Genomic DNA, 23,631 nt, shown 5'->3' with positions numbered 1-23,631 from the left:
ACAAAAAACAAGGTTGTTTTAAATGATGGCTAATGTATCCCCTGACTAAATGTAACAGCTGGTAACTGCTGCTTAACGCTTAAAGCTCGCCTTTTGATAACAGCCCCTGATAAATGATTGTGCTGTTTCTGTCAGAATGCCACTTCTCTGGAGGCTCACACTACCAGAAACAATGGACAGTCTTCTCATCAAAATAACACCGTCATAAGCCGTTAACGGGCTGTAAATGTTCCGTAGAAAAGAGTTGCTTGGGTTTCTTCATCTGCGCTGTGCTAGCATGACCTTATTGATAAAGTTGACGATAGCAGAAGCAGGCTGCTCCGGGTCCAGCTCTGCAAAAAGGTGGCACACGTTCTCTGCCATGCTGCCTGGTTTCTTAGCAACAAAACCAAACACCCTGCAGGGAAAGGAAAGGAGGAAAAAAAAAAGATTAAAAAGCCAAATATTTAGTTTGTCTGAGTAGTGGTTTAAGAACCTGTTGTGAGTAAAACAATAAGAACCAGTGTTATGTAACTGGGTCACATAATACTTGATCTCATAATTAAATCTTGATTGCTTGACTGAGTGTTTTGCCAAGACTTGCACGCTATCTGATGCCATGCAGAGCCTCTTATTGCTGCTTGTTTCTCAGCCCCAGAGCTACTTTCTTTAAAGGTCTTACAAACTCACAGAGCACTTACTTAACAGCCGCGTTGTCAGAGTTAGTCCACCTAGAGTCCAGAGAGAGAAAGAGACAGAAAGCCGACTCAGACATGCACTGAAACACGCAGGCAGAGCTACTAAACCAGCTGATGCAGATGCTGCAGCCAGCATGCCTACAAAGATCCAAATGATGCTCACAGGCAATAGAAAAAAGAACTAAAAAAGGAAAAAATAAGCAAAACAGAATTCCATGCCTTAAACAAAGCCACTTAATGCAATTATTGTTCATGGTCACAGGAAAGCTGTGAGGTTCATTTTAGTTTAGATGGGAACCTGAACAACATCTTGTTCGATTATCCTACCTTCTGTCCTTTGGGTCAACACTGCTGAAGGTAACACTGTTCACTGGGTAATGTCTCCTAAAGAAAACCCTGAAAAAGAAAAAAAATTAAATAAAGAAGGGAAGTAAAAAAAAAAAAAAAAAATCAACAGAAAAATTTGTTTTACCTTCGCTGGCTGTCAGTCAGCGTGATGCCCTGTGATGTCACCTTGAACTGGACCACCGTGGCTGACGGCCGAGGATGGCGACCCAGGGTTGCATCTGTTGCTTTGGCAATTGCTTGGGGGCCGGTAAGTGACTCGGTTTCCACAGAGTTCAGGTAGAGGACATTACAGGCTGGGTTAAAAACAAGGAACAAATGCACCAATGCTTATTTCCACCGTGTCACATACTTTCTCCCTCAAGCCTCCTCTGACACATGGTTGAGAAAAACAAATACATTTCTATATTTCCTAGATGTGCCTTTCAAATACATTTCTACCCGTTAAACTGTTATCAGAGAGGTTAACACTTTAAACCACTGAGTCTTACAAAGAATAAAACTACTTTTGAAACAGAAGAGTCTGAATGCAAACTTTGTCCAAAACAAACATATATTTTTACCTTATTTTTAGCTATTGTAATTTTTGGCCCCTGGTAAAGGGCCCCCGATTCTGCACTCCTCGAGCGGCCCCCACAGGGCACCGCGGGGGACCTGGTCCTCTCCAGGTTTATTTAGCCAAAAACAATAATAATAATACATTTTATTTCAAGTGCTTTTCAAAACACTAAAGGACACTGTACAGGTGTCCTTAAGTGTTTTGAAAAGTGTCCTTAGGTGTACTAGGACACTGGGTTGTGCATCATTTCATTGGCATTACGCTGCCGTGCGTTATGCATAATTTAGGCTGTCATTGGACATAGGCTGAGGACTCATTATGAGCACGCTATGTATATGCCCAAAAGTGAAAAAATCGATAGAAAGTTCAGCATATGCCAGTTTAAGAAGACTCTGGGACGTCAGTTGTACGCCAGGGTCCTAACGCAGGCAGGGCTAACAAAGAAGGCAGCATGAAAAACACTCACCTGCTCCCTGTCGCAGCAGGTCTGCAGCTGTGCTGATGTTGCTGACTGGTTGCACCTCCTGCACCTCTCCTACAAGATCTGAAACAATCAGGTTCAGCAAGGGAAACTATTTCTAGATCCAAGGAAGCATTATGTAAAGCAGAATCTGCAGAATGCTAACTTGTATGAACTTTTAACATTAAAGCATGATACATTTTAGCAATTGGTTTATCATAACATAAGCCTCAGACAGAACCAACCTTTTTCTTGGATTTTAAGAGCACAGGGCAGAGATATGGGTGTGATGGAGTGCTGATAGACTAATGCAGACAGACTCCCTGTTGATCAAAAATGAGAGAAAACATCTTATAAGTTTAAAAAAGTGAACAAAAATATGGACAGATGTAAAAATCATGGATCTAAATAAAGATGAAAATTAAAAACCAACCTCAGAGCCAAAAAATAAATAAATCACAGAATCTGCCTCTTTAAACTGATGAAAACTTGTCTTTCGCTCTTTCAGTGCTGTAGGAGATGGCAGCCTCTCCAGTAGCTCTCTAGATTCCACTGTTTGTTCACTCTTTTAAAAACATTTTCAGCTGTTTTGTACCTTTTAATTTATTCCAATTATTCTACTGTTTTCCAACCGTGGGATAATTTTATGTTTTTATTGAACATGCAACATGCATGTTTTCTTACGTACACGTGCCTATACGACACGCCATTCCTAAGGAGCTGAGGGGGAAATACAGAGGCTGCAAAGCTGGTGCTAAGCTTAAGGCTAGGCTAGCGGAGAATCGGAGGCGGTACAAACGATCAATCCCCTCCATAATCATGGAGAATGTGAACTCGCTGTCTAAAAAGGTTGATAAGTTGACCCCACTGAACAACAGGTGGATTTATAGAGAAAAAAGCCTGATAATCTTTACGGAGACATGGCTAAACCACCTTGTACCCGACACTAATGTGGACTTGCTGGGATTCACTGCAGTGAGAGCCGATAGAGACACTAAAGCTAGTGGGAAACGGAAAGGTGTGGTTGGGCCTGATTATGTTTGTGAACGACCGCTGGTGTAACCCAGGACATCTCTCTGTAAAGACTGTGATATGCTGCCGGGACCTTGAGCAGTTAGCTTGCAGCCTTATTATTTATATTACGTAATTGCCATCTGCGTTTACATTCCCCTGAGAGCGGACGCAGCAGCTGCCTGTCAGGAGAAACATGCTATCACAGCCAGGCTACAGACTCAGCACCCTAATGCATTTATAATAATTTCGGGGGACTTTAATCAGTCTCTCTCTTTAATCGGGTGACAGTTCTAACTCTTTGTACTCTATACAAGCTACAGGAACCAGAATTTCCCTGGAGTAACCTTAAGGGATAAATAAAGTTCAGTCTAAGTCTATGCCAGTTAAAAAAGGTTTGGCTTATGGCATCTTTTAAGAAGAAAAGATGAAGCTAGAAATGTGGGAGGAAAACAGGCTTTTCAAAGCATTGTCTGAGGGAGACTCATTTAAAATGTTTACCACACCTTTTAGATGTTCAGTAATAAAAATAAAAAGTAGGAATACTTTTATAAGGCTGCATACCGGTATATTGTGTCTAAGAAAAATCAAGACAATTGGATCATTGGTGTGTATAAGTTAAACTAAGGGGATGAAATATTTTTGTTTTTGCTTGTATTCTAAAGTAAGACTATTTTATATTTTGAGTGGTAGTCATGAAACATTTTTTTCAGTTTTGGCATTTTGTTTTTTAGGGGAAAGATTGGCTCAGTACAGATCTTTTCACACAGAAATGAAAGCTCCCTTAGTTAACTAGCATGAATTTTCGTGCCAAATGTAATAAAATTAAAGACCTTCTGGTGAATCATTGCCATTGAATTTGTCTGGATGTAAATAGGAAAACATACCAAAGTAGGGCTCGTTCTGACACCCTTTGATCTTAACTCCCCGAGGGCCTGTTTCTATCAGGAAATGTCTCACCAGCTGCTCCAGTGGATCACTCGCTGTGAAAAGCAGGTTTGTACTATTAGAAATCTTGATGTCTCTCTATTCTAGAACATCCTAGTGAAGAATGTAGACAGAAAGGAAGAATTAAAGGTAAGGGGAAAAAAAGCCCTTTGTACCCTTGCTATTGAGGTTCACATTGGGTGGAGGTATAGCCACCTTTAGGGCCAGACCATAAGCTCCCTGGAAGGAGTTACTGTCCCTGATCAGAAAGGTTCCTGGCTCTCTCTCCTTCAAAGCTGCAATTGCTATGGACAAACACAAAAAAAGTCTAATCCTTATTCTTTATATTTCAAAGTCTTTGGTTGTCAAAAAAATGGTTCTGTAGTTAGTGGCCTTACCTTGCTCTCTGGAGATGCCTGGTTTGTACCAGAATCTTGAACTGTCTTGGACAAACTTAACACTGACTCGGGTGTCTGTTCCGCCTTCCACTTCATTTTGACCTGCAGGTGGTTCAATTTTCCCCACTGTAGGAGAAAATGTGACGTGGTGCTGATGCTGGGAGCTGGAGGCAGGCCCCTGGCCCACGGCTGATCCCCCTCCCTCACTGGGGGAGCCTGGCTGGGTGGGCTGATGCCGTTTCTCTGGCAGAGGGGGCTGTGGGTGTGGGAGAGGGATTGAGATGGTAGAGTAGTTGGAGTAGGAGGCTGGGTGGAGATGTGGGGTAGGACCAAGATAACCATTTCTCTTGTTAGAGTCCAGAACAGCGCTATGGTCCACAGTTGCATAATGGTGATTAGGGTGTCCATGGTGCTGTAGGCAATGTGAGTGGTGGGGTTCTGACCCGCTCAACATTAACCTTCTACCTAGAGTTGCAAAACCAGGAACTGGGGTGTCTGACACAGGAGAGCCATCCATGCTGCTGGAACCAGGCTGTGGGCATGACGTTGTAGGACCAGATGGGGGGTTAGAGATGGGGTGCTTAGAGTTCTCTGGGTTAGACTTTACTGGTGAAGATCCATTCACATGTGCTGAACTAGGTCCAGCAGGACCACTGGCTTGGGTTTGGGTCTTAGTCTGGACTACATGCTGGGCCACCGTTGAGGGGACAGCAGCAGCTTCTGATGGACTGAGTGGGGAAGGATTGAGAGGGACAGGCTGGGAATGTGTGCTTGGTGCTGATGAGGCGTGAACCTGGCAGTGCTCCTGGTTTCTTGGGGTTGTTGTCTCAAAGTCTAAAGAAGCAGCTAAGGGGGCATCTATGGTGCTGTGTTGGTGAGGTACAGTACTGAGAGGATGGCCTGCTCCTGGGGAATCTGATTTGGTAGGTGATAAAGATGCCTGTTTGGTGCTATTTTGTGGGCATTCTGGAGATTGCTGAGTTATATTACTGTTACCAACTAGTCCGTCCTGGGCTGGGGAACCTTCACTGTCACTGCCGATGATGTCTGTTGTCCGGATTTCATAATCTCTGCCTCCTGGGATGGGACTATAAAGGATAAACATGATTATTATTAAAGTAAAAAAAACGAAACACTGGCTGTGTGCACGATTAAAAAACCCCAATTTAACAAAGGGGATTACAAATAAATTCTATGTTCAGAAATGGTGAACAATGTAAAAGTTTATCATTTAGAACCATGAACTTCAATGAATTTTATGTAATAGACTGAATGAGTAAATAGTAGTGTCCCATTTTAGAGTAGAGTGAAAAAAAGGACAATCTATCCAGCAAAATAGAAAATGCATAAAAAAAAATCTTATCCCAGGTCATTAATATTTTGCAGAATCAAAGTCTGTTGTCCTGGAAATGGAAGTCTGTAAGGTATTTCTCTACTAGTTTTTGATGCCTTGAGACCAACATTTTCTCCCATTTATTTATGGAAACTAGTTCAAACTTTATCAGCCTTCTCACAGCATGCTGATCAGTATCGTGCTGCGGGTGTGCATGATAAACAGGCATTTTTAGGGTCATGTGCAGTGATGGGCCTCCTCCACATATGGCAACGGCATGTAGATCAAAACGTTCCGTTCGGGTCTCATATTACCAAAGCAGTTTTTCTCACATGTTTGCTTTGCTTCCTATATGGCTCATAGCAATCAGGACTTCCTATAGTTTTCTTTTAGCAATGCCTTTCTTCTTCCCACACTTCATAAAGAACAGATATGCTGAGTGCCTGATTAACATATGTTCCATCAATAGATTTTTCTACTTGAATTGCAATTTTAGCTGAAAGGCCATAACTTGATAGGTTTTCAGTTGTGCCTTCTCCTATTTTCGCAAAACAGATTGAACAGTGCTTTAAAGTGAGAATAAAAACCTGACCCTTTTTCAAACTTCACAACTTTATTCTTAGCCTGGTATATTCCTTGGACTTCATTGTGCTGCATTATGCTCCGGATTTCATAATCTCTGACTACTGGGATGGGACTATAAAGGATACACATGATTATTATTACAGTAAAAAAACGAAACACTGGCTGTGTGCACGATTAAAAAACACAGCACTTGATTGAGACACAAAAAAATTAAGAATGATTTGAAAACTTTAACTGTTTCCCCCTGTTGCGCCATATGCCATGATCATGGTTTTTGGACATTGGGAACCAGTGTCCATATTTAATCTTGACATGATGACAAGAGGAAAACACGCAGCTTTGGTGAATAACAGCTGGGGGACTTCGTTTCAGCCAAGGCTTCGGAAGGCAAGTCACAGAGGTGTGACTTGCCATGTGACTTTGTTCTGTGTGAGGACAGAACAAAACCACAGAGCACACAGAATTCTCTCTCTTTTTGCCTCCTGATCTCTTTGCCTCCTGCGCTCTTTGGTTCCTCTCCCTTGCCCAGCAAGCTGGGGTCCGCTTTGGCTGGTTCTCCACCCCAGTGGAGATGCGGGCCCCAGGGGAACCAGATCTCCAGAACAATCAAGGATAGGTCAGAACCTTTCAGAATCAAACTGCTGCAAAACAGACCTTTTGCAACACATTTTCAGAACTTATAGAGCCAAACTGGGTGAGAACCGTGCCCTGGCTGTGAGCCTGAGGGACCCCTGCTGTGAGACTAAGACAAAGAACCCCTGGTCGCTGCCCTGACTGCTGAGCTGCAGCTGGATGGAACTCAAGCTTTCCAACTGTACATGAAAAAAAAAAGGTTTGCAGGTCTGGCATGATTAGGGACAGAACAAACAACATGTGTTACTGATGAGTAAAGTTAGGCTAACAGAATAGACTGCATGCTATGCTATGCTACAGGAATATGTGTTGAGCTGTTGCTAAAGCTTGGACAAGCTTTATTTCACTGAGAGTTTAAACACTGGTATAACAGTAGTGTTCATGTGTTCCTCATATGCTCATTACATTTCCATTACCAAGTATGACCAAGAGTCATTAAGTGGAATCCTGATGTCTATTCGCTGCTAGCTATTTCAAAGAGGGTAAAGAATCATTTAACTAAAGGCTTTTGAGTGAGCAAATCATTCAATAAAACATTATTTGGCTAAATAATGTTTTATTCACCTCATGGATTCGCATTGTGAATTGTTCTGAAAACATTCCAATTACTTTAAAATTAGTGGAAAGCTAATTTGATCATTTGTTTAAACACAAGATTCATCTTAAACTGCAATATGGTTTTCAACCGTTTTCCCCTTCCTCTTTGTACATAGTAGTTTAGTTTAGTTTAGTTGAGTTTTACTATTCTTAGTTGAGAGTGTTAAACTGGAATATGTTTGACTTGGAACTGAAGGATTTTTGTTAATAAAATCTTATATTTTGAACAGAAGTTGTGGTGAATTTATTCCATGTATGTGCAGAAATAACTGTTTGACCATGATTTGTGCTCAAACCACTCTTTCATCTATTGTTCTAACACACAGTAGGACTGTGTGTCATAAACAATATATAAAATCTGAAACAATATCTGATTAAATAACATATTTTACCACCCCTACCGGGGAGGGCAATAAACATCTTAAAGTATCAGAAATATAAACTCCCAGCTGACTGGGAATAGAATTGAACATAAAATCACAACACCCCATTTGGGATGTAAGCTCCAACATCACAAAGACTTTTAACAGTGAGTGACATTCAAAGCCTTTATTTCTAGAAATTCAGATAGTTAAGATATACAGATAATGAAAATCCAGAGTGAAGTGCCTGAGTAACTAGAATATTATGAGCTAAATGACCCCAAACACCTGGAAATGTTTCCAAAGCCTCTTAATGGCTTCTCCGTAGATGTCAGCAGGCTACAAAATCAGAGGGAAAATTGCTGACAGATGTCCAGATGACAGTCATTGAGACCCTCCACAGAGAAAGGAAGCTACAAATGGTAATCGCTGTAGAACAGCTGAATCCACGCGTATTCATAGAAAATGGACTGGTAAGGAGGTAAGGAAAAGGTGTGGGAAGGAAAGGGGGGGGAGGTATTTATTGAATTATTTTGGGTAATGTTTACAGTGGGTTGAGACTGTCAGCTGTAAAGACCCACGATGCAGAGACAAATACTGCATATCTTTTAGAGCCATCCTAATTCTGCATAGGACAAATGAACTGGACTATTTCTCAGTGGTTTAAAGTTCTCTGTTAGATAGTAGTATTAGTTTATTCTAACATGTTTAGATATGCCTGTAGGTGTAAGGTGTAAAGGGAGAGCGAATGTTAATGTATTTCCAAGAATGAGTGTATGACTTAATATTTAAGTCTTTATTTTCCTTCTACTTGTTAGTCACATACAATTTCGTATTAGAATTTCATATTTAATCCAATAACTTAGTTTGGTGTTGGTTTTAGTAACATTAACTAATTAAAAGTATTTGTACTTTTGCAATGCACCATATAGCTGCGCCTCAAATCAATTTCTTATGTGGAGTACCTCTCCTGGGTGCGAAGCGGGCTACTGGTGTGCACAGGTGTGGGCGGCCCAGACATATCGGATGGTGTGGAGCAAGCCACATGGCCGTCTCTGTTGACCCTCCTAAAGGACCCCTGGGTGATGTGATCCCTCCAGCCCACACTCTCACCAGAACTACGAAGGCCCTCTAAGACAGGACGGGAAGAGTGGAACATGTTAAAAAAACACACATTTAGATGGGGTCTTATGTAACTAGAAGATACTTATGTGAGTAGTCTCTACAGGCAACAACAATGAGTTTCTGAGTAAAGCAAATGGAATCTACCTTGTTGAGCATAACCTTTCAATGCCTGCTTTGTTGATCAGGGATCATTTATTCCCTCAGCATTCCTGTTAAGTAATAACATGCTACGTATAGTGTGTGTTTACTCACCAGTATGTGAGTCAGAGCTGTAAGACTGCTGTGAGTCCGCATGGTGGTGATGGTGGTTAGGGTTATGGTCTGCTGGTCCGTTGCTGTGGCTACAGCTCCCTACCATGGAGGAAGGAGGTGGCAGAGGGGATGTGGACTCAGACTGGTAGCCAGAGGCATAGCCTCTGCTCTCAGAGGGCGAAGGCTGATAAGGTGAGCAGGGGCACACTTGTCGTGGTGTTTGGTACCCGCTGCTGCTGTACTTCAGATCCAGGTGAGAATGAGAATGTGACCTCGAGGCTTCAGGATAAGCTGGGTGACCTGATGGCAAAGGGTCGAAGTTGAAGGCAGGCAGGTCGTGTCCCTGTAGGCCGTAGGAAGCTACAGTGGCCCGCCTGTGCCAATATTCTGCCTCCCTTTCTCTCTCCCACTGCAGCTCGGCTTCTCGGTCCCGCTCCCAGTGGAGTGACAGCTCTCTGTCTCGTCTGAGCCCAGGATCCCTTTCCCAGGGAAGCTCTGGTCCTCTGGTTAATTCCGTCTCCCTGGCTCTTCTCAGTCTTGCCTCTCGCTGTTGGATATCTGCCTCTCTGTCCCAGTGAAAGCTGTCACCACGGTCTATCCTCAAAGTATGGTAGGCTGCTGAATCTTCTCTCCTAATGCTGCAGTCCCTACAAGGACAGCCCAGGGGCGGTAAGTTATCCATCAACATTATATCATGGTAAGTGGGGCTGGTGGAGGGCTTTGGGTGGTTTGGGTGCGTGTGGTGGAGACTGTGAGAGGGAGGATGATGGAAGGGGACATCTTCACGACAGCAAAGTCGACTAGCAGGAGATAATGGATGGTGGTGAGAAGCATTATGAGAATGAGGGGTCAGGTCTGGAGATGGGTATGGACAGATATGTCGAGGTAAAGGGGCCTCAGAACAGGAACGGTGTAAGCAGTGAGGTGCGCCGCTCTGTCGGTCCCACACTAGATCTGGTGGGGGAAGAGCTTGGTGGGTCTGTTGGCTGTAATGCTGACACATATCCATGTGTGATGGAGGACCGGCTGGGTTTGGACTGGTGGAAGGGGTTGACCCAAGGTGCCCGTTAGTGCCGGGAGCTCGATCGAGGCAGTAGCCATTTGGCATGAGGAGGGTGCGGTCACAACCCGGTTCAGCGCAGCGCTGAGACCTGTAACCATCCCTACAAGAACATGACCGACTGAGCCTCAGTGTCCCAGTTCTCTCCGGGGGCCAGGAATCTCCATCATCTAAAATGGCGGTCTCTCGCTCACCATCTTGGTTTCCCTCAATCCCACCAAGAAGACGATCCAGGTCCTCTCTTTCCTGTCTGGTAGGGGGAGGGGGACGAACAGGTTCCTCTGGGTGGTCAGAATGAATAGATGATTGGTTCAAGTGGAGGGAATGAGCTGAAAGACCGGAGTCAGAACCTTGAGGGATCAGATGATCGGGTCTGTCTTCTGCAGGGGCCCCACCTGGGCTGCTGCCATTGGTTGACGTCAGAGAACCAGAGCTGGGTCCCCGGCGCTTCTTTATCTGAGCATATAGACTCCCATCCAAAGGACCTCGGGTATGGCCAATATCTGAAACAACATTAAAAACAAAAAGACATCTTAGCTTAAAGTCAATGTAATTTCTCCACCCATCATTTCGGCCATCCAGACTCAGTCCTGGAAGGTAGCAAACCCTTTCAATAGCCAATATCTCCTACTCGTTTTAGGGAATACCAAGGCATTTCAATATCAGAAGGGATATATAGTTCTCACAATACATTTCAGGCCGGCCTGGGTTCTTCTCTTTGTGAAAAAAAGACTCTAGGAACTTCAAAACAAAAAGGATTCTGAACCACCTCAATAAACTAATTTGCATGTGAAAAAATTGTGGTTTTAAACCACAAACAGGCTTGAACTGGAAGGCAACCGGACTACGTTTCGACTCATATCCAGAAGTCTTTATCAATTCTTTTGGCTCACACAGGGCAAACTGTATTTGGGGCACTGATGTATCTAAGCAGAATGGAGGTTCATCCTCCTGAACACACTCCAAGTCAAAACCTTATCATTTTATGACCAAAGGTACAGATGAGAACATAAACTTAGAGGTTGATCATCAGGAGGTAACTTATTAGGTTTGTTTTCCTCCCCCGCTGTGAAGGACCACTGTAGCATTACTGTAACCAATTAATCACTGCATCTCCTGCTACCACTTTGCAAACAAGATGTGCAATTTACCATTTGCAATAACCGTTTCTCTATATTTGACACCCAGTGCAATAACTATATATATAAATCTATCCACCCTGTGCAATAAACCGGTATAATGATTCTACTATGAAAAAAATATAATAACAATAAGCTGTCATATGTGGACCCGCTGTATATACTGTATATACAATCTCTAACGTTCTGCTCTCTCTGCTTTTCCTCAGAGTAGCTTTGCCTCGTCTGTTCCTGTTTGGCTGTGACACCATCCTGGAGAGAAACATCAGCTGTGCTGCTCCCATCAACACCCTTGTTTATAGATGCTGGAGATCGGGCTGATTTCCATTGTGGTCCTGTTTCTCTGACCGTGACTGGGTGGATGTGTTCTCTTCGTCCTCTGGCATGGGAGCTGGCTCAAAGCTCGTCGGCCTGGCTGTGTGTTTCCTGGACGGGTCCACCTTTTACAGCTGCTTTTTGTGTCTCTGCTTCTGTCTCCTTAACCCCAGTCGGCCTCAGCAGATGGCCGCTCACACTGAGCCTGGTTCTGCTGGAGGTTTCTTCCTGTTAAAAGGGAGTTTTTCTTTTCCACTGTCGCTACAAGCATGCTTAGTGTGAGGGATTGTATTTGAGTCAATGAGTCAAAGCAATCAACTGGTCTTCCTTAGATAGAAAACTTTGTATCAGTTTGATTGTATGATCTGGTTGAATTGTAAAGTGCCTTGAGATGGCATGTGTTGTGAATTTGGCGCTATATAAATAAACTGAATTGAATTGAAATTATATGTCTCATGAACCTTTTTCTTCCTTTTGCACATTCTTCTTCTTTGCCTATTTGAACTGATGTAACAAGTTAATTTCTCCACTGTGAGATAAAAAGCCAATCAATCAATCAAGATTAACAAAACCCATTGGTGGCTGCTGCTCTCTGAAACAGGGGAGGTTCAATGGTGTTAATGAAATCCAAATGTCACCTATTGCGTATACAAATGTTGAGACACATAAAACACATGACTAAAAATAGCTGTTGTGAAGTGCTGTTAAAAAAATAATAAACTTCAGAAACCACGGCAAGAGTTCAGCACAAGATGACTGTTCTGACTGAATAATCATTTCTCCTTCTTGACTCAGGAAAAAAAAAACTCCACTGTCAGTCAAACATCCTTAAGTATGTTTGCCAATCAGCATCAAACAGCTAGCCTCATGACCCGCGCCTGCTCCATAGACCCCCTAGGAGGTTTAGCCTCACTGGAAGTGATCTGTTTTGGCGTGTTATCAAATCAGGGCTCTTTTTTCTCAATGCTTACCTCAACAGACTCAAACCTCAGCAGGGATTTGTCATAGAGAATGACAAAGGGTCCTGCTGCTCCAGAGTGGAGGAGAGATTGCATCCGAGAGCGGAATAAATCATTAATTAATGTGCAATATACTCATGAAATTCTTAGCATTTTACCGCATATTTAATGTATTTTAATAGCTACATTTAAAAAGTTTGACAATGCATATTTTATCAATTAAATTCATGACATTTACAGGGGAGGTTTAGCCTCCCTGATATTAAATGAGAAATCGCCACTGCTAGGATCACTCCTTCAATCTTCGAGGAGCTGACTCTTTTATTTGATATGATCAGTACACAGTGATTACCAGGGCATGAAGAGCCCAACAGACCCACATCATCTGTAAAATAAATTACTCATAGTAGTGTATATAACTGATTTACAACAGCATTCAGTGAACTTACCCTCCAGACTGTCCTGATACCGCTGGTTGAAGTTCTCATAGGAGTCCCAACGAACCACCGGGTCAGATGTGTTGTAGTCCACAGTGACTGCTGGGTCGTTTTTGTGGTATTCACGGCCTGTGGAAAAAAAAGCATGCCTTTGGTTTTAGATTTTTTTTTTTTTCTTGAAATCAATGAAAAAACATTCATGTCCAGTACTGATGCAAAATCTTAAGTAAGGCAGACCAACCTTTGACTCGCTCAGGTCCTGAAGAGAAGACAAACTCTACAGTGGCATCGGATGGAAAACGTTCATCTGAGGATAAATGTACAAGAAGTATATTAAGAGTGAAAAAAATCTTAGAGTCTTTAGTCTAGCAATGAAAAAAATAATTCTGTTTTTTTAAGGTAAAAATATTCATATTGTATTTAGCTATATGAGTGTTGTATAAGTGGTATTTAGCATGTTGTCAAACCCTGGAAAACTCCAACACTTAGTCCACCATGCATTTTGAAGTGCATGACTGATGATCATATACTTCACAACATCTATAGTGCTTCATTTCATTTTAGGAATGAAAAACACAATGTTCCTATACACACGTGATCTGTTACTTCAGAGAAAGTGAAACTAGGGAAGAGCTGAAGTAATGAGGACATTCATTATAGACTTAAGTAATGCATGTCCACCGACCGAATACCATCACAACTAAATCTCCCTATATTCTACTCTGGGGAGCTGTTATTACTTACAGTATGGCAATCAAACCACCAGTATTTAAGGATTTATTCAACCACAAAGCTGAACCAGTGCAAAGATTTTCCCAAAACGGCAGTTTTATAAACTGCTGTTAAGTCAGTCTGTCATGCAGAAATGAAAATCTACAGTAAAACTGTGCAAAGAAATCAGGTATTTAGGGAATAACAATACTTTTTCAGTAATAATTAATTGTTCCTCAACATTTTTTTGATATGATGGATTAGACTTATATACCTTTATAATCAAGCAATTTGATTAACACCTTTTATTTCCTATTTGCAAGAAAAATATTTATAATTTTTTGAAGATAAATTGTATGCATATATATTCTACTTAGTAAAAAATAAACAAAGTTGAAGAACAAACTTTGGAAATATGATTAACTATTCATTATGACTATTTTATTAGAAGGCCCTTTTGTTTGTGTAACTCAAGAAAAAATACAGAACAAAGTGCATCCAAATCTATATTTAAGACTTAGTTAAAAAGAATAGGTTCTGATCAATACAATCATATTTGTTAATTCAATGATTCATGTTCATTAACAGCCTCCACACATTTCAACTGTCTATAATTCCTAAGCTCCTGTCAGCTGTATCTACCAAGTTGATGAACCCACCAGTAAAAGCTTCATCCAGTTCCCCTTTTCCAAACCACAGCTGGGATCCATGGAAGGTGCAGGTGTGGAACTGCAGCCTGAACACTGTGTCTCTGTCCGTACTGTGCAGTCGCCTATGATAGCATTTCACCTGAAGATGGCAGCAGGAGGTGAGGAACAGAAAAAAAGCAGAGTGAAGCAGTTGTGGGGTAATTGCAGGCCAGTGAAGTTAATATGAAGCCTTGTATTCCCTGGAGAGAGACACCTACACTTTGAAAAGACTGACTGGACACACTGACAGATTATGGTTTCTGGTTAAGAAACAGATAAAAAAAAAAAAAAATTGTATGTAAAAATATTTACACCTGTTCAACAGAATCCAGTTTTTTTTTTTTATCAGATTACAGCCTCAAACTTAATTCTGTTTTGTATGGATTTAAATTAAACAAACAATAAACAGCACATAATTGTTCTGTTTATAAGTAACATTTCTGAAAAATGAAACAGATCAGTGTTAATTTTTATCTTGTCCACTTTAACTGTCATGACCCTAACTACGATTCCACTTTAACTTGTTGCCTTCACAACTCAAGAAAAATCAAAAACAAGCATGTGGAAGAAATTGTTGCACAATGCACATCCCTTTAAACACACCAGTGAAATGTTGTTGGCTGCCTCGCTGTGGGTATTTCTTTTACAGTAAGAATAAAGCTGGACATTGTTGAAGTTAATATTAATGAGGCGACATAGCACAGCTTTTTTGGAAGAAAACCTGGTAAAAGCTGCAAAGAAATAACACACAAATTGAATGAAGGCTAACCTTTTTAAAATCATATTAATAGGTTTAATGCAGAGGTCTTCAACGTTTTCCAGGCCAAGGACCCCCAAACTGATGAAGAGATGGAGCGGGGACCGCCTAATTATATATATTGTATGAAATTGTGTTATATCAAACTGGTCCTATAGTCACTCTATTACAGATGGAGTCATGTAACAAAAGTAAATTTGCGCTGGGATTATTAAAGTATTTCAGATTCTGGTTCCTGGTTGATGGAACAGGTGTTGTGAATTAAACGGTGTCCAGCTTAAAAGAGCTCCTGTGTGTCGCTGAATGTTTGCATTTATGACTGAAAGACATTTTCTGCCTATCTGTTTACTATAGTGTGTTGAATTCATGTTAATGTGTATTTAAAGACATTTCAATTAGTGGGAAAAATTGAAATATAAAAAAAAAATCTAAACAACCAGAACTTTCACGACCCCCATGCAGTACCTCAGTGGACCCCCTACGGGTTGCGGAACCCCTGTTGAAGACCTCCAGTGTAATGTGTTCAGTTAACTCAAAATTAAAGCCTTTAATAATGACCTTACACCTAAATCTTGTAGGACTATTAATAATTTAGGGCTTAACTGAAAGCTCGATCCAGTATTCAAATGTCTATATGTAACGACTTCTGAAAACTATGCATAGGTTTGTGACTGTAATAAGAAAAAAACATGAAACAGTTCAGTCATTTTGGCATTTTGGCAGAATGTGAGTCATTTTGGCAGAATGTGAGGTATATATATCTTTTCTTTTTGATAGTCTTTATGTCTGATCCCAACGCTATATTTCATTTAGCCCCCATTGCAGTAGATTAGAGATTAGAGACTTAAGTTGGAATTTCCTTCACATGTGACTCACCATGATGTCACCTTTTAGCAACAAAGCTGGTTCGATGGTCACACACAGCCGCCTCCCCCCTGTGCCTTGAAGGTCACTGTGAACAACAACAGCTTCAGGAATAAGTCCTTCACAAGGCAAACAATGTAAGCAACACCAATATTGATATTTAACTTTCGAACTAATGAGACGTCAAAAATGACATCCCACTCTATCTGGCCTTTTAAGAGGATGGCAGACTCACTATATGCCTGAAGTGTAGACCAACTGCATGGACTGATAAATCTTCAAGAAGGGGTGGTAACCTAGGAAGAGGAGAGATGGTTTTAGACTTAGTGCGCATAATCAACGTCAGGACAGAGGAATGCGCTGACTTCTGGGACTGATCATAAGATTAAAGACAAACAGGCTGGCATGTGTGTGGGTAGAGAGTGAATTCAACCGTCTGTGGTATCTGCAGTCAAAAACACTTGTGTGATTCCAGTAGGAAGCCTGTCTGGGGACTTTCCCAAGACAAAGATCATGTCCCTTATAGGTTTTATTTTTATATTACTCCTCATTTAGACCACACAACTTGGTCCCATTAATAGTATCCTTACAATAATTGAGCATGAATACACATCAGATCTTGATGCTTGGGTTACTTACCCATATCAGAGGCATGAAACATTACAGTTCATCTCCCTGTTTTCTCAGAACCAGAGGCTGAGAGCTTGAATATTGTACTCCACTTGGTTAAAAAAAAAATTATAAAGATTTGGCTTCACATAAATAAATAAAGTACCTCCTTCACCCTGGAAGTTAGGTAGTGATGGGATGAGGACTTGATGCAGGAAGAGAGGGCTGCTGTTCATCTTTATTGCCCCAGAGAGAAGGCCTCCAAAGTAATAGATATACCTGAAACAAACATAAATGTAGGAATGGTTCTTATTGCAGAGAGATAAAGCTTGAAAAAACACAAAACCAAAAACAAAACAGGCATTGTAATGTTTATTATTTAAAGGTTATGCAGGAAAGAAAACAGTTTGTGTAAATGTCTTAACTATTACTGGGCTACAGTAGATGGAAAAGTACACTAAGTACACATTTTTCTACTTTCATTGTATTTTGGACAGAAGGTAGAAAGCAGGTATTACTTCAGTAAAGCAGATGTGACTACTTCTATTGTGGGGCAAAACGTATTTAGTCAAGTACTGACTGCAAGTTGTCCTACTTAGAAAATGACAGAGGTCTATCATTTTCACCATAGGTTCAATAAAAACACAAGAGACTACTGAGTAAAGAAAATCAAAGTATCACTGTGCAGGATTATTTATTTGTAAATTATGGTAAAAATGAGCACGTGGTCACCCACAAACAAGCAAGAAGGGTTATCAATATAAAAGACACCTCTGCAACCTCAAACAAGACCAAAGGGCTGTTGAAAGAAACCAGGAAGAAAATTCTTGATCTGCAATAAGCTGGGAAGAGTGAATCTACAGTAGGTAGGCAGGCTGGTGTGAATAAATCAATGGTGGGAGAAACTGGAAGAAAACTGAAGAAATACAAGTCCATCTTCCTCAGTCTTGGGCCCCCAGGGTCAAAATGACTCGTGAGCAAAAATCCCAAAACTACACAGAGGGACCTGATGAATGACCTGCAGAGGGCTGGGACCAAAGTAACAAAGGGTACCATCAGAAATTCAGAGGGACTCAAATCGTGCAGCGTCCCCCTGCTGAAGACAGTACATGTCTAGGCATGTCTAAGGTTTGCTAGAGAGTATATGATCCAACAGTGGACTGGGAGAATATCATGTGATCATATAAAACCAAAATAAGTTTTGGCAAAAATGCAACTTGTGCTTGGAAGGAATGCCGAGTTGCCTCCTAAGAACACATACCTACTGTGAAGCATGAGGGTGGAAACATTATGATTTGGGGGTGTTCTTTCTACAAAGGGAATGACTGATCCCTTTTAAGGGGGGAATGAGCATGACCATGTATTTGAGATTATAAGTCAAAACCGACTTCCATCAGTAACAGCTCCATTGTCAGGTTGGGTGGAGGCCTTGAGGACCCAAACGCAGAGAAAAGGAGGCAGAGGTGAGTTTTGCTGATTTAGTCTTACAGGCAACTGAGTCGGAAAAAAAACCTGAAAAAAAAAAAATACTGAAAACTGAACAAAATCCAAAAGTTCTTCCCAAAAATACACTCTGAAAAGAATGGATAACTCTCACTGACACACACACACACACACACACACACGGGAACCCTGACAGTACCCCCCCTTAAGGGTGGATACCAGACGCCCTTAGAGTACAATAATAAACCCCAAGAAAAAAAAAGAAAAAAAACACAAAACAACACACTCAGTGTGGGGGGATGAGGGCCCAGAAAGGATGGCAAGAAACAAAAACCCAACCCAGATGCCAAAAACAATAACCACCAAAGATGGGTAATGACGAAGTCTATGGAGGTCAGCCGTGAGGCCGGAGATGAAGAGTCTCCAGAGGCCGACTGTGAGGCCGGGTAATGCAGAGCTCGAGGAGGCCGAAAGCCTCATGAGGGTCTCATGAGGATGCCGGCAAAGGAGAGCCTCAGGAGGGGGGCCATGAGAACGGCGAGGAAGGAAGACAGCGGCGAAGGAGGACCTCTGGGGGATTGCGACAAAGGAGAACCTCTGGAGGATGGCGTCTCTGCCTCAGGAAACTTGGAGGACGCCGTCTCTGCCGCAGGAACATTGAAAGACAGCGCATCTGCCGCAGGAATCTTGGAGGACAACGTCTCTGCCACAGGAACAGTCGAGACCAGCGTCTCTGGGGGTTCAGGGGTTTCTGGACTGCACAGAGTGTGCTCAGGGGTCTCTGGCTTCGGAACTGGCCCGCTAAAGGGCTCTGAATTGAAAACTGGCACACTTAACAGCTCTGGCTCAGGAAAGACTGGTTGGCTGTGGGTGCTCTGATATTATGATTTGAGACTGTGTGGGGCCAATTGAATTTTTAATAGTCCTTAGGGGTGGGGACAGATAGGAGTCATGAAGGTGGCGGCTGAGACCACAGAGGAAACTGACCTGGCTTGGGGCCAGTGTAAGGCTAGCAGCCGGCTGACCTATAGGAGAGGGATCGGCAGCATCAGACCGACCCGATGGGGATGAAGCTACGGTGTCAGACCGACCCGTGCAGGAGTGAGTGGCCGCATCAGACCAACCTGCTCGAGAGTGAGTGGCCACGTCAGACCGACCCACTGGAGAGTGAGTGCGGCGGCGTCAGACTGCCCCCCTGGACAAGCCGTAGTATTTTTCTGCCGGCGGCAATGCCTGCGCTTGGAAGCCGAAGTAAGTCTTGGGGATCAGAAGCTGGGAAGCAGGTAAACAGAGTGAAGGTTTGGGTGGTGGAGATCTGTTAAGGAGCTGAGCGATGGTAGCCTGTAAGTTCCACTCAGGCAAAGCTATGTAACTGTCTAAAGAAAAAAAATGTGGAGTTCTGGATGAGTCTGTAATGCCCTCTTTGCTACTTCGGTGAAACTTCCCTGCCTCCAAAGTGGACTGATTGTGGGTAGGGCATCAAATGTTTCTCTTAAGAGTCTTAAAACTTCACTTGCCTTTTCTGCTGGGTCCATTATGGCTGGTTTCTTCTGTCAGGTTGGGTGGAGGCTTTGAGGACCCAAACGCAGAGAAGAGGAGGCAGAGGTGAGTTTTGCTGATTTATAAAGACTAACAGGCAACTGAGGCAAAAATCCAGAAAAAAAATACAAAAATACTGAAAACCAAACAAAATCCAAAAAAGTCAGGGAAAATACTCGAAGGAAGCAAGAGATGAGGACGTGGAGAAACCAGCTCTGAGTGAAGGCTCTGCTGCTCTTTTAAAGCCAAGCCCTCTAAGGAGAGTAATGAGATCGCCTGTGTAGACTACCCAGGTTCTCTACCCTGGAAAAGATGCATAACTCTCTCACACACACACACACACACACACAGGAACCCTGACATCCAAAGCATTACACTTCTGGAGAAAATCTGCATGGAGAAGTGGAACAAAATAGCAGCTGCAGTTTTTGTTAACCTGGTGAACACAAAAAGGAAATGTTTGACCTCTGACATTGGCAAACAAAGGTTATGCTGCAAAGTATTATGTAAAACTTTTGTTTTTGACCAATTACTTGATGTCCTGGATTTTTCCTTCTCATTTTATCCCTTATAGTTGACGTGCATCTATGACAAAAATACAGGCCTCTCATCTTTCTAAGTAGGAGAAGTTGCATAATCAATAGCTGAATAGATACTTTTCCCCCCACATTATAAAAGCAGGTGTTTTTACCATTTGCTGGTTTGGAGTGTGCATGTGTGTTACTACGATCCAATCGCCCAGCAGAATTTTGGAAAACTACCCCAAAAATACCCAAGAGCTCTATCTCAGACCCTACAGACCTCAGTTAGATAATTCCTAGTTAATAAATCTTGAAGGCCATTAAAGAAAAATTACCGGACAGAAAATACTGGCATAAAAATATTTCCTCTACAAAAATATAAAATATGGCCAAGAGTCTGATGTCTACTACATACACTGTAGGTTCCAGTATGTACTGGAGTCAGCTTAGCCGTAAAGTATGTGTAAACACTATACCTATCATGCTGTGGGGAAAGTTGTATATCTTTGATTGGAACAAAATACTTTAGATGAAGGCTATACGAAACTATATATGAAGATATGAATCTGGGTCCATGTCTATAGGTGTGGCTCTAATATTATGAGACTTGAAAGTATAAATGGCATTGCATTTTAGAAAACCATGCTTAGCATTTTTTTTACACTCACAAAACCTGGGTTACTTGAGGTCACTAAACTCCTTTATATAACAAAGTGTAATTAATTCAAATGTAAGGGGGGATTGTCTCCTGTAATACCTGCAACCTGTCTGAATTTTTATGGAAATACTCTAACCCTATTGATTAATATCAATGAAAAATCACACAATATTATGTAAGCCAATCCAGTTCAGTAATCTTAAACATGATGTTGGACACCAACCCCTCTTCTACATCCTTCCAACTTATTTCCTTTGAAGCCTCTACCTGTTTTGGGATGGCTGGAGGGAAGAGGACACCTTATCTTCACAGAACTTCCTCATGGCAAGAGTAGTGAGAGCCTGGTCCGCTCTGCAAACACAAACATACAGTAGTGGGTTAACAGTTTCCATCATGGAGCTCCAAATGTACATGGAAAAGATACAGCTGGCATAAACCACAGGATAAACTGATCTGGACTGTTCCTGAATAGGACCCAACATATTCAATTCATGAATGCAAATCAAAATAAAGCTACAGGAAGAAAAAATGTATCTCTTTTTAAGTCAACCTGTATGATGTTACTACTAGCTGTAAGTATTACTTCAATGTACCATGCCTTTTGAAGTATTGTGATGTAACAAAATACACTATGATAAATAGTTTTAAACTAGTTTCTGCAAATATTTTTCTGAGTTTTATTTGTAGCAGCCTGCTTGGTCATTTTGGACCCTTACCTGAAGAATCATTCATTCTTATTCATTTTCAGTGATCAGTGATAAAGTTAAAATGAGGCTTTCCTATTATAATTTTTTTACTTTTTCTAATGTGCAAAATCAAACAGTTACAGTGTATCAGAAGGATCTTATTGCACATATGGTACGGAATAAAGCTAAAATAGCTCTACAGAGATATTTATAACCAATAAAAACGCACCAATAACAGAAGAAAATGTAGGAAAACATTAACATTACAAATCAACCAATGGACATTTCCTTAGAATTATTGAGAAGGCAGAAAGAAAACAGGTATGTACAGTCCAAAAAACAAACCACCAGACTTTGAATCTAAGGTTTCAAGACTGTGCTTCCCATCAATGCTTTTGCATGTTGTCTAGGCGAAAACAACTTTGTTGGGCTACTGTGTAAAGCAACTCAATGTTATTTCTGACATTTGAATTAAAAAAAGGTTCCTGGATGGGAAGCAAAAGTTTCTATAAAAAAATAAAATAATAAAAATGTCGCCGCTGATAGTGGGGTCCAGAAAATATATTAGATGGATTTGTATGATGCCTTGAAGATGGGCAAGAGAAGTTCCTCACAGTCTCAAAAAGTTTCAGTCAGCATAAATTACCAATTCATGCCATTGGAGGCTGACGCCTTTCTCCAAAAGAAGACTAAATCATAACCGGCTTCCACAAAACAATAGTAAAGGGGTGTACATACTTTTGCAAATAGGTTATAAACCCTTTTTAGTCATCAGTTTTTTCATCTCCAACAGACTTACTGTTTTACCTGAACTGTAAAATAATAAGTCACCTCAAAGGTTGTGAAATTAGTTGTTGTTGTCTCAGGAGAGTGTATATGTTTGAGAGCCACTGTAATGGATCCCATTGACATTGAGTAATTGCAAAGCATGGATGATCTGATGAGACTAAAATCCAGCTTGCATGCCATCTCCATAAACTCACCCTGCAGAGATCTTGCTGTAGTGCATGTAGGCTGCAATAATCACGCCTGTTTTCCCTTTGTTGCCCTGTGGAAAAAAGTGGGAGAAATATTTGATAAATCCTGGACTGATCTTTTCGAAAGACAGTTTAACTTCTTCTGATCAAATCATTTTATAGGATCGTAAAGTCTGACCTACGAGCTTGATTTTACATTTTTTTTTAATATTTAAAAATAAGCAGATACATATAAGTAAGTACATATAAGTATAAGTATAAGAGTATGTAAGATATAGTATATGCATAAGCTGCTAAATTGAACTTAAAAAGCTTTCTGCAATGTCAAAACGAAAGCTCAACCCTTCCTGACACATTCCAGAAATATTCCAGCTCTAAATTCCAATTGGGAACCCCTCCAGAAAATCGTAAAGGGCCTCTTTAACACAACAAGCACAAATTAAAGCTTGTATCGTTGCGTGGTTCTCCTGCTGGAAGACTTGTCATTGACAGCAACTAATTTTCCAGATTCATGGCATGATCTGCAGCTGGAAGATAATTTCCTGCAGCTGGAATGTCCTGGAAAGTTGGCAGGGCCCAGGAGTTGTCTGGTTTTTACTTTTTAAATTCTTCAGACCAAAATCAACAAATACAACAAATCACAGGAGTTCAGTCATTTGCACAGGTATGAATTGGTCCTTGGTAATGACAAAACCTTAAGTTATAATTCTTAGAAAATATTTAACATTTTTGAGAAATTTGACTTTAAGCTAATTTAAGCTAAAATGCTGTCAAATTAAAAAATGCTTACACCAGGATTCGTGATCAGAGATTAAGTTTTATTGATGAACTTTACTGTTGCCTTACTGTTATTCGATAACTACAAAGACTACATAACTTCGATTTTTAGCTGTTTTCTAAGTGTGTAGCAGAATCACAATTTAAGGCTAATTGTTTAAATTGCTTAATTAAGGCCAATTCTCCACAAATCTACTGAAAGCACAGGAAAAACAGAAGATGAGAA

General features: G+C 41.2%; 1 protein-coding gene across 4 annotated transcripts in view; it reads right to left on the bottom strand.

The window, feature by feature from the left end:
• LOC107088568 (tensin-2-like) overlaps positions 1-23,631 on the bottom strand; it is an 83,888-nt gene continuing 60,257 nt past the window's right edge. For 2 of the 4 annotated variants that reach the window (XM_015380827.1, XM_015380831.1), the window contains exons 10-28: positions 22,635-22,699; positions 21,233-21,316; positions 16,971-17,083; positions 16,431-16,491; positions 16,208-16,283; positions 14,545-14,674; positions 13,416-13,481; positions 13,187-13,303; positions 9,265-10,827; positions 8,853-9,018; positions 4,378-5,465; positions 4,156-4,284; positions 3,940-4,035; positions 2,287-2,364; positions 2,048-2,125; positions 1,150-1,318; positions 1,005-1,073; positions 681-710; positions 1-397 (exon numbers count right to left, since the gene is read on the bottom strand). In XM_015380827.1, coding sequence (XP_015236313.1) covers positions 259-397; positions 681-710; positions 1,005-1,073; positions 1,150-1,318; positions 2,048-2,125; positions 2,287-2,364; positions 3,940-4,035; positions 4,156-4,284; positions 4,378-5,465; positions 8,853-9,018; positions 9,265-10,827; positions 13,187-13,303; positions 13,416-13,481; positions 14,545-14,674; positions 16,208-16,283; positions 16,431-16,491; positions 16,971-17,083; positions 21,233-21,316; positions 22,635-22,699 — 4,317 coding nt within the window. In that variant the 3' untranslated portion in view covers positions 1-258. The remainder of the gene's footprint in view (positions 398-680; positions 711-1,004; positions 1,074-1,149; positions 1,319-2,047; positions 2,126-2,286; positions 2,365-3,939; positions 4,036-4,155; positions 4,285-4,377; positions 5,466-8,852; positions 9,019-9,264; positions 10,828-13,186; positions 13,304-13,415; positions 13,482-14,544; positions 14,675-16,207; positions 16,284-16,430; positions 16,492-16,970; positions 17,084-21,232; positions 21,317-22,634; positions 22,700-23,631) is intronic. The other 2 variants (XM_015380829.1, XM_015380828.1) reach the window with 2 other exon arrangements.

This window comes from Cyprinodon variegatus, unplaced genomic scaffold, assembly GCF_000732505.1.
Source record: "Cyprinodon variegatus isolate N-32 unplaced genomic scaffold, C_variegatus-1.0 Scaffold222, whole genome shotgun sequence".
Classification (NCBI taxonomy): domain Eukaryota; kingdom Metazoa; phylum Chordata; class Actinopteri; order Cyprinodontiformes; family Cyprinodontidae; genus Cyprinodon; species Cyprinodon variegatus.
This window is presented reverse-complemented; position numbering and strand designations above follow the sequence as displayed.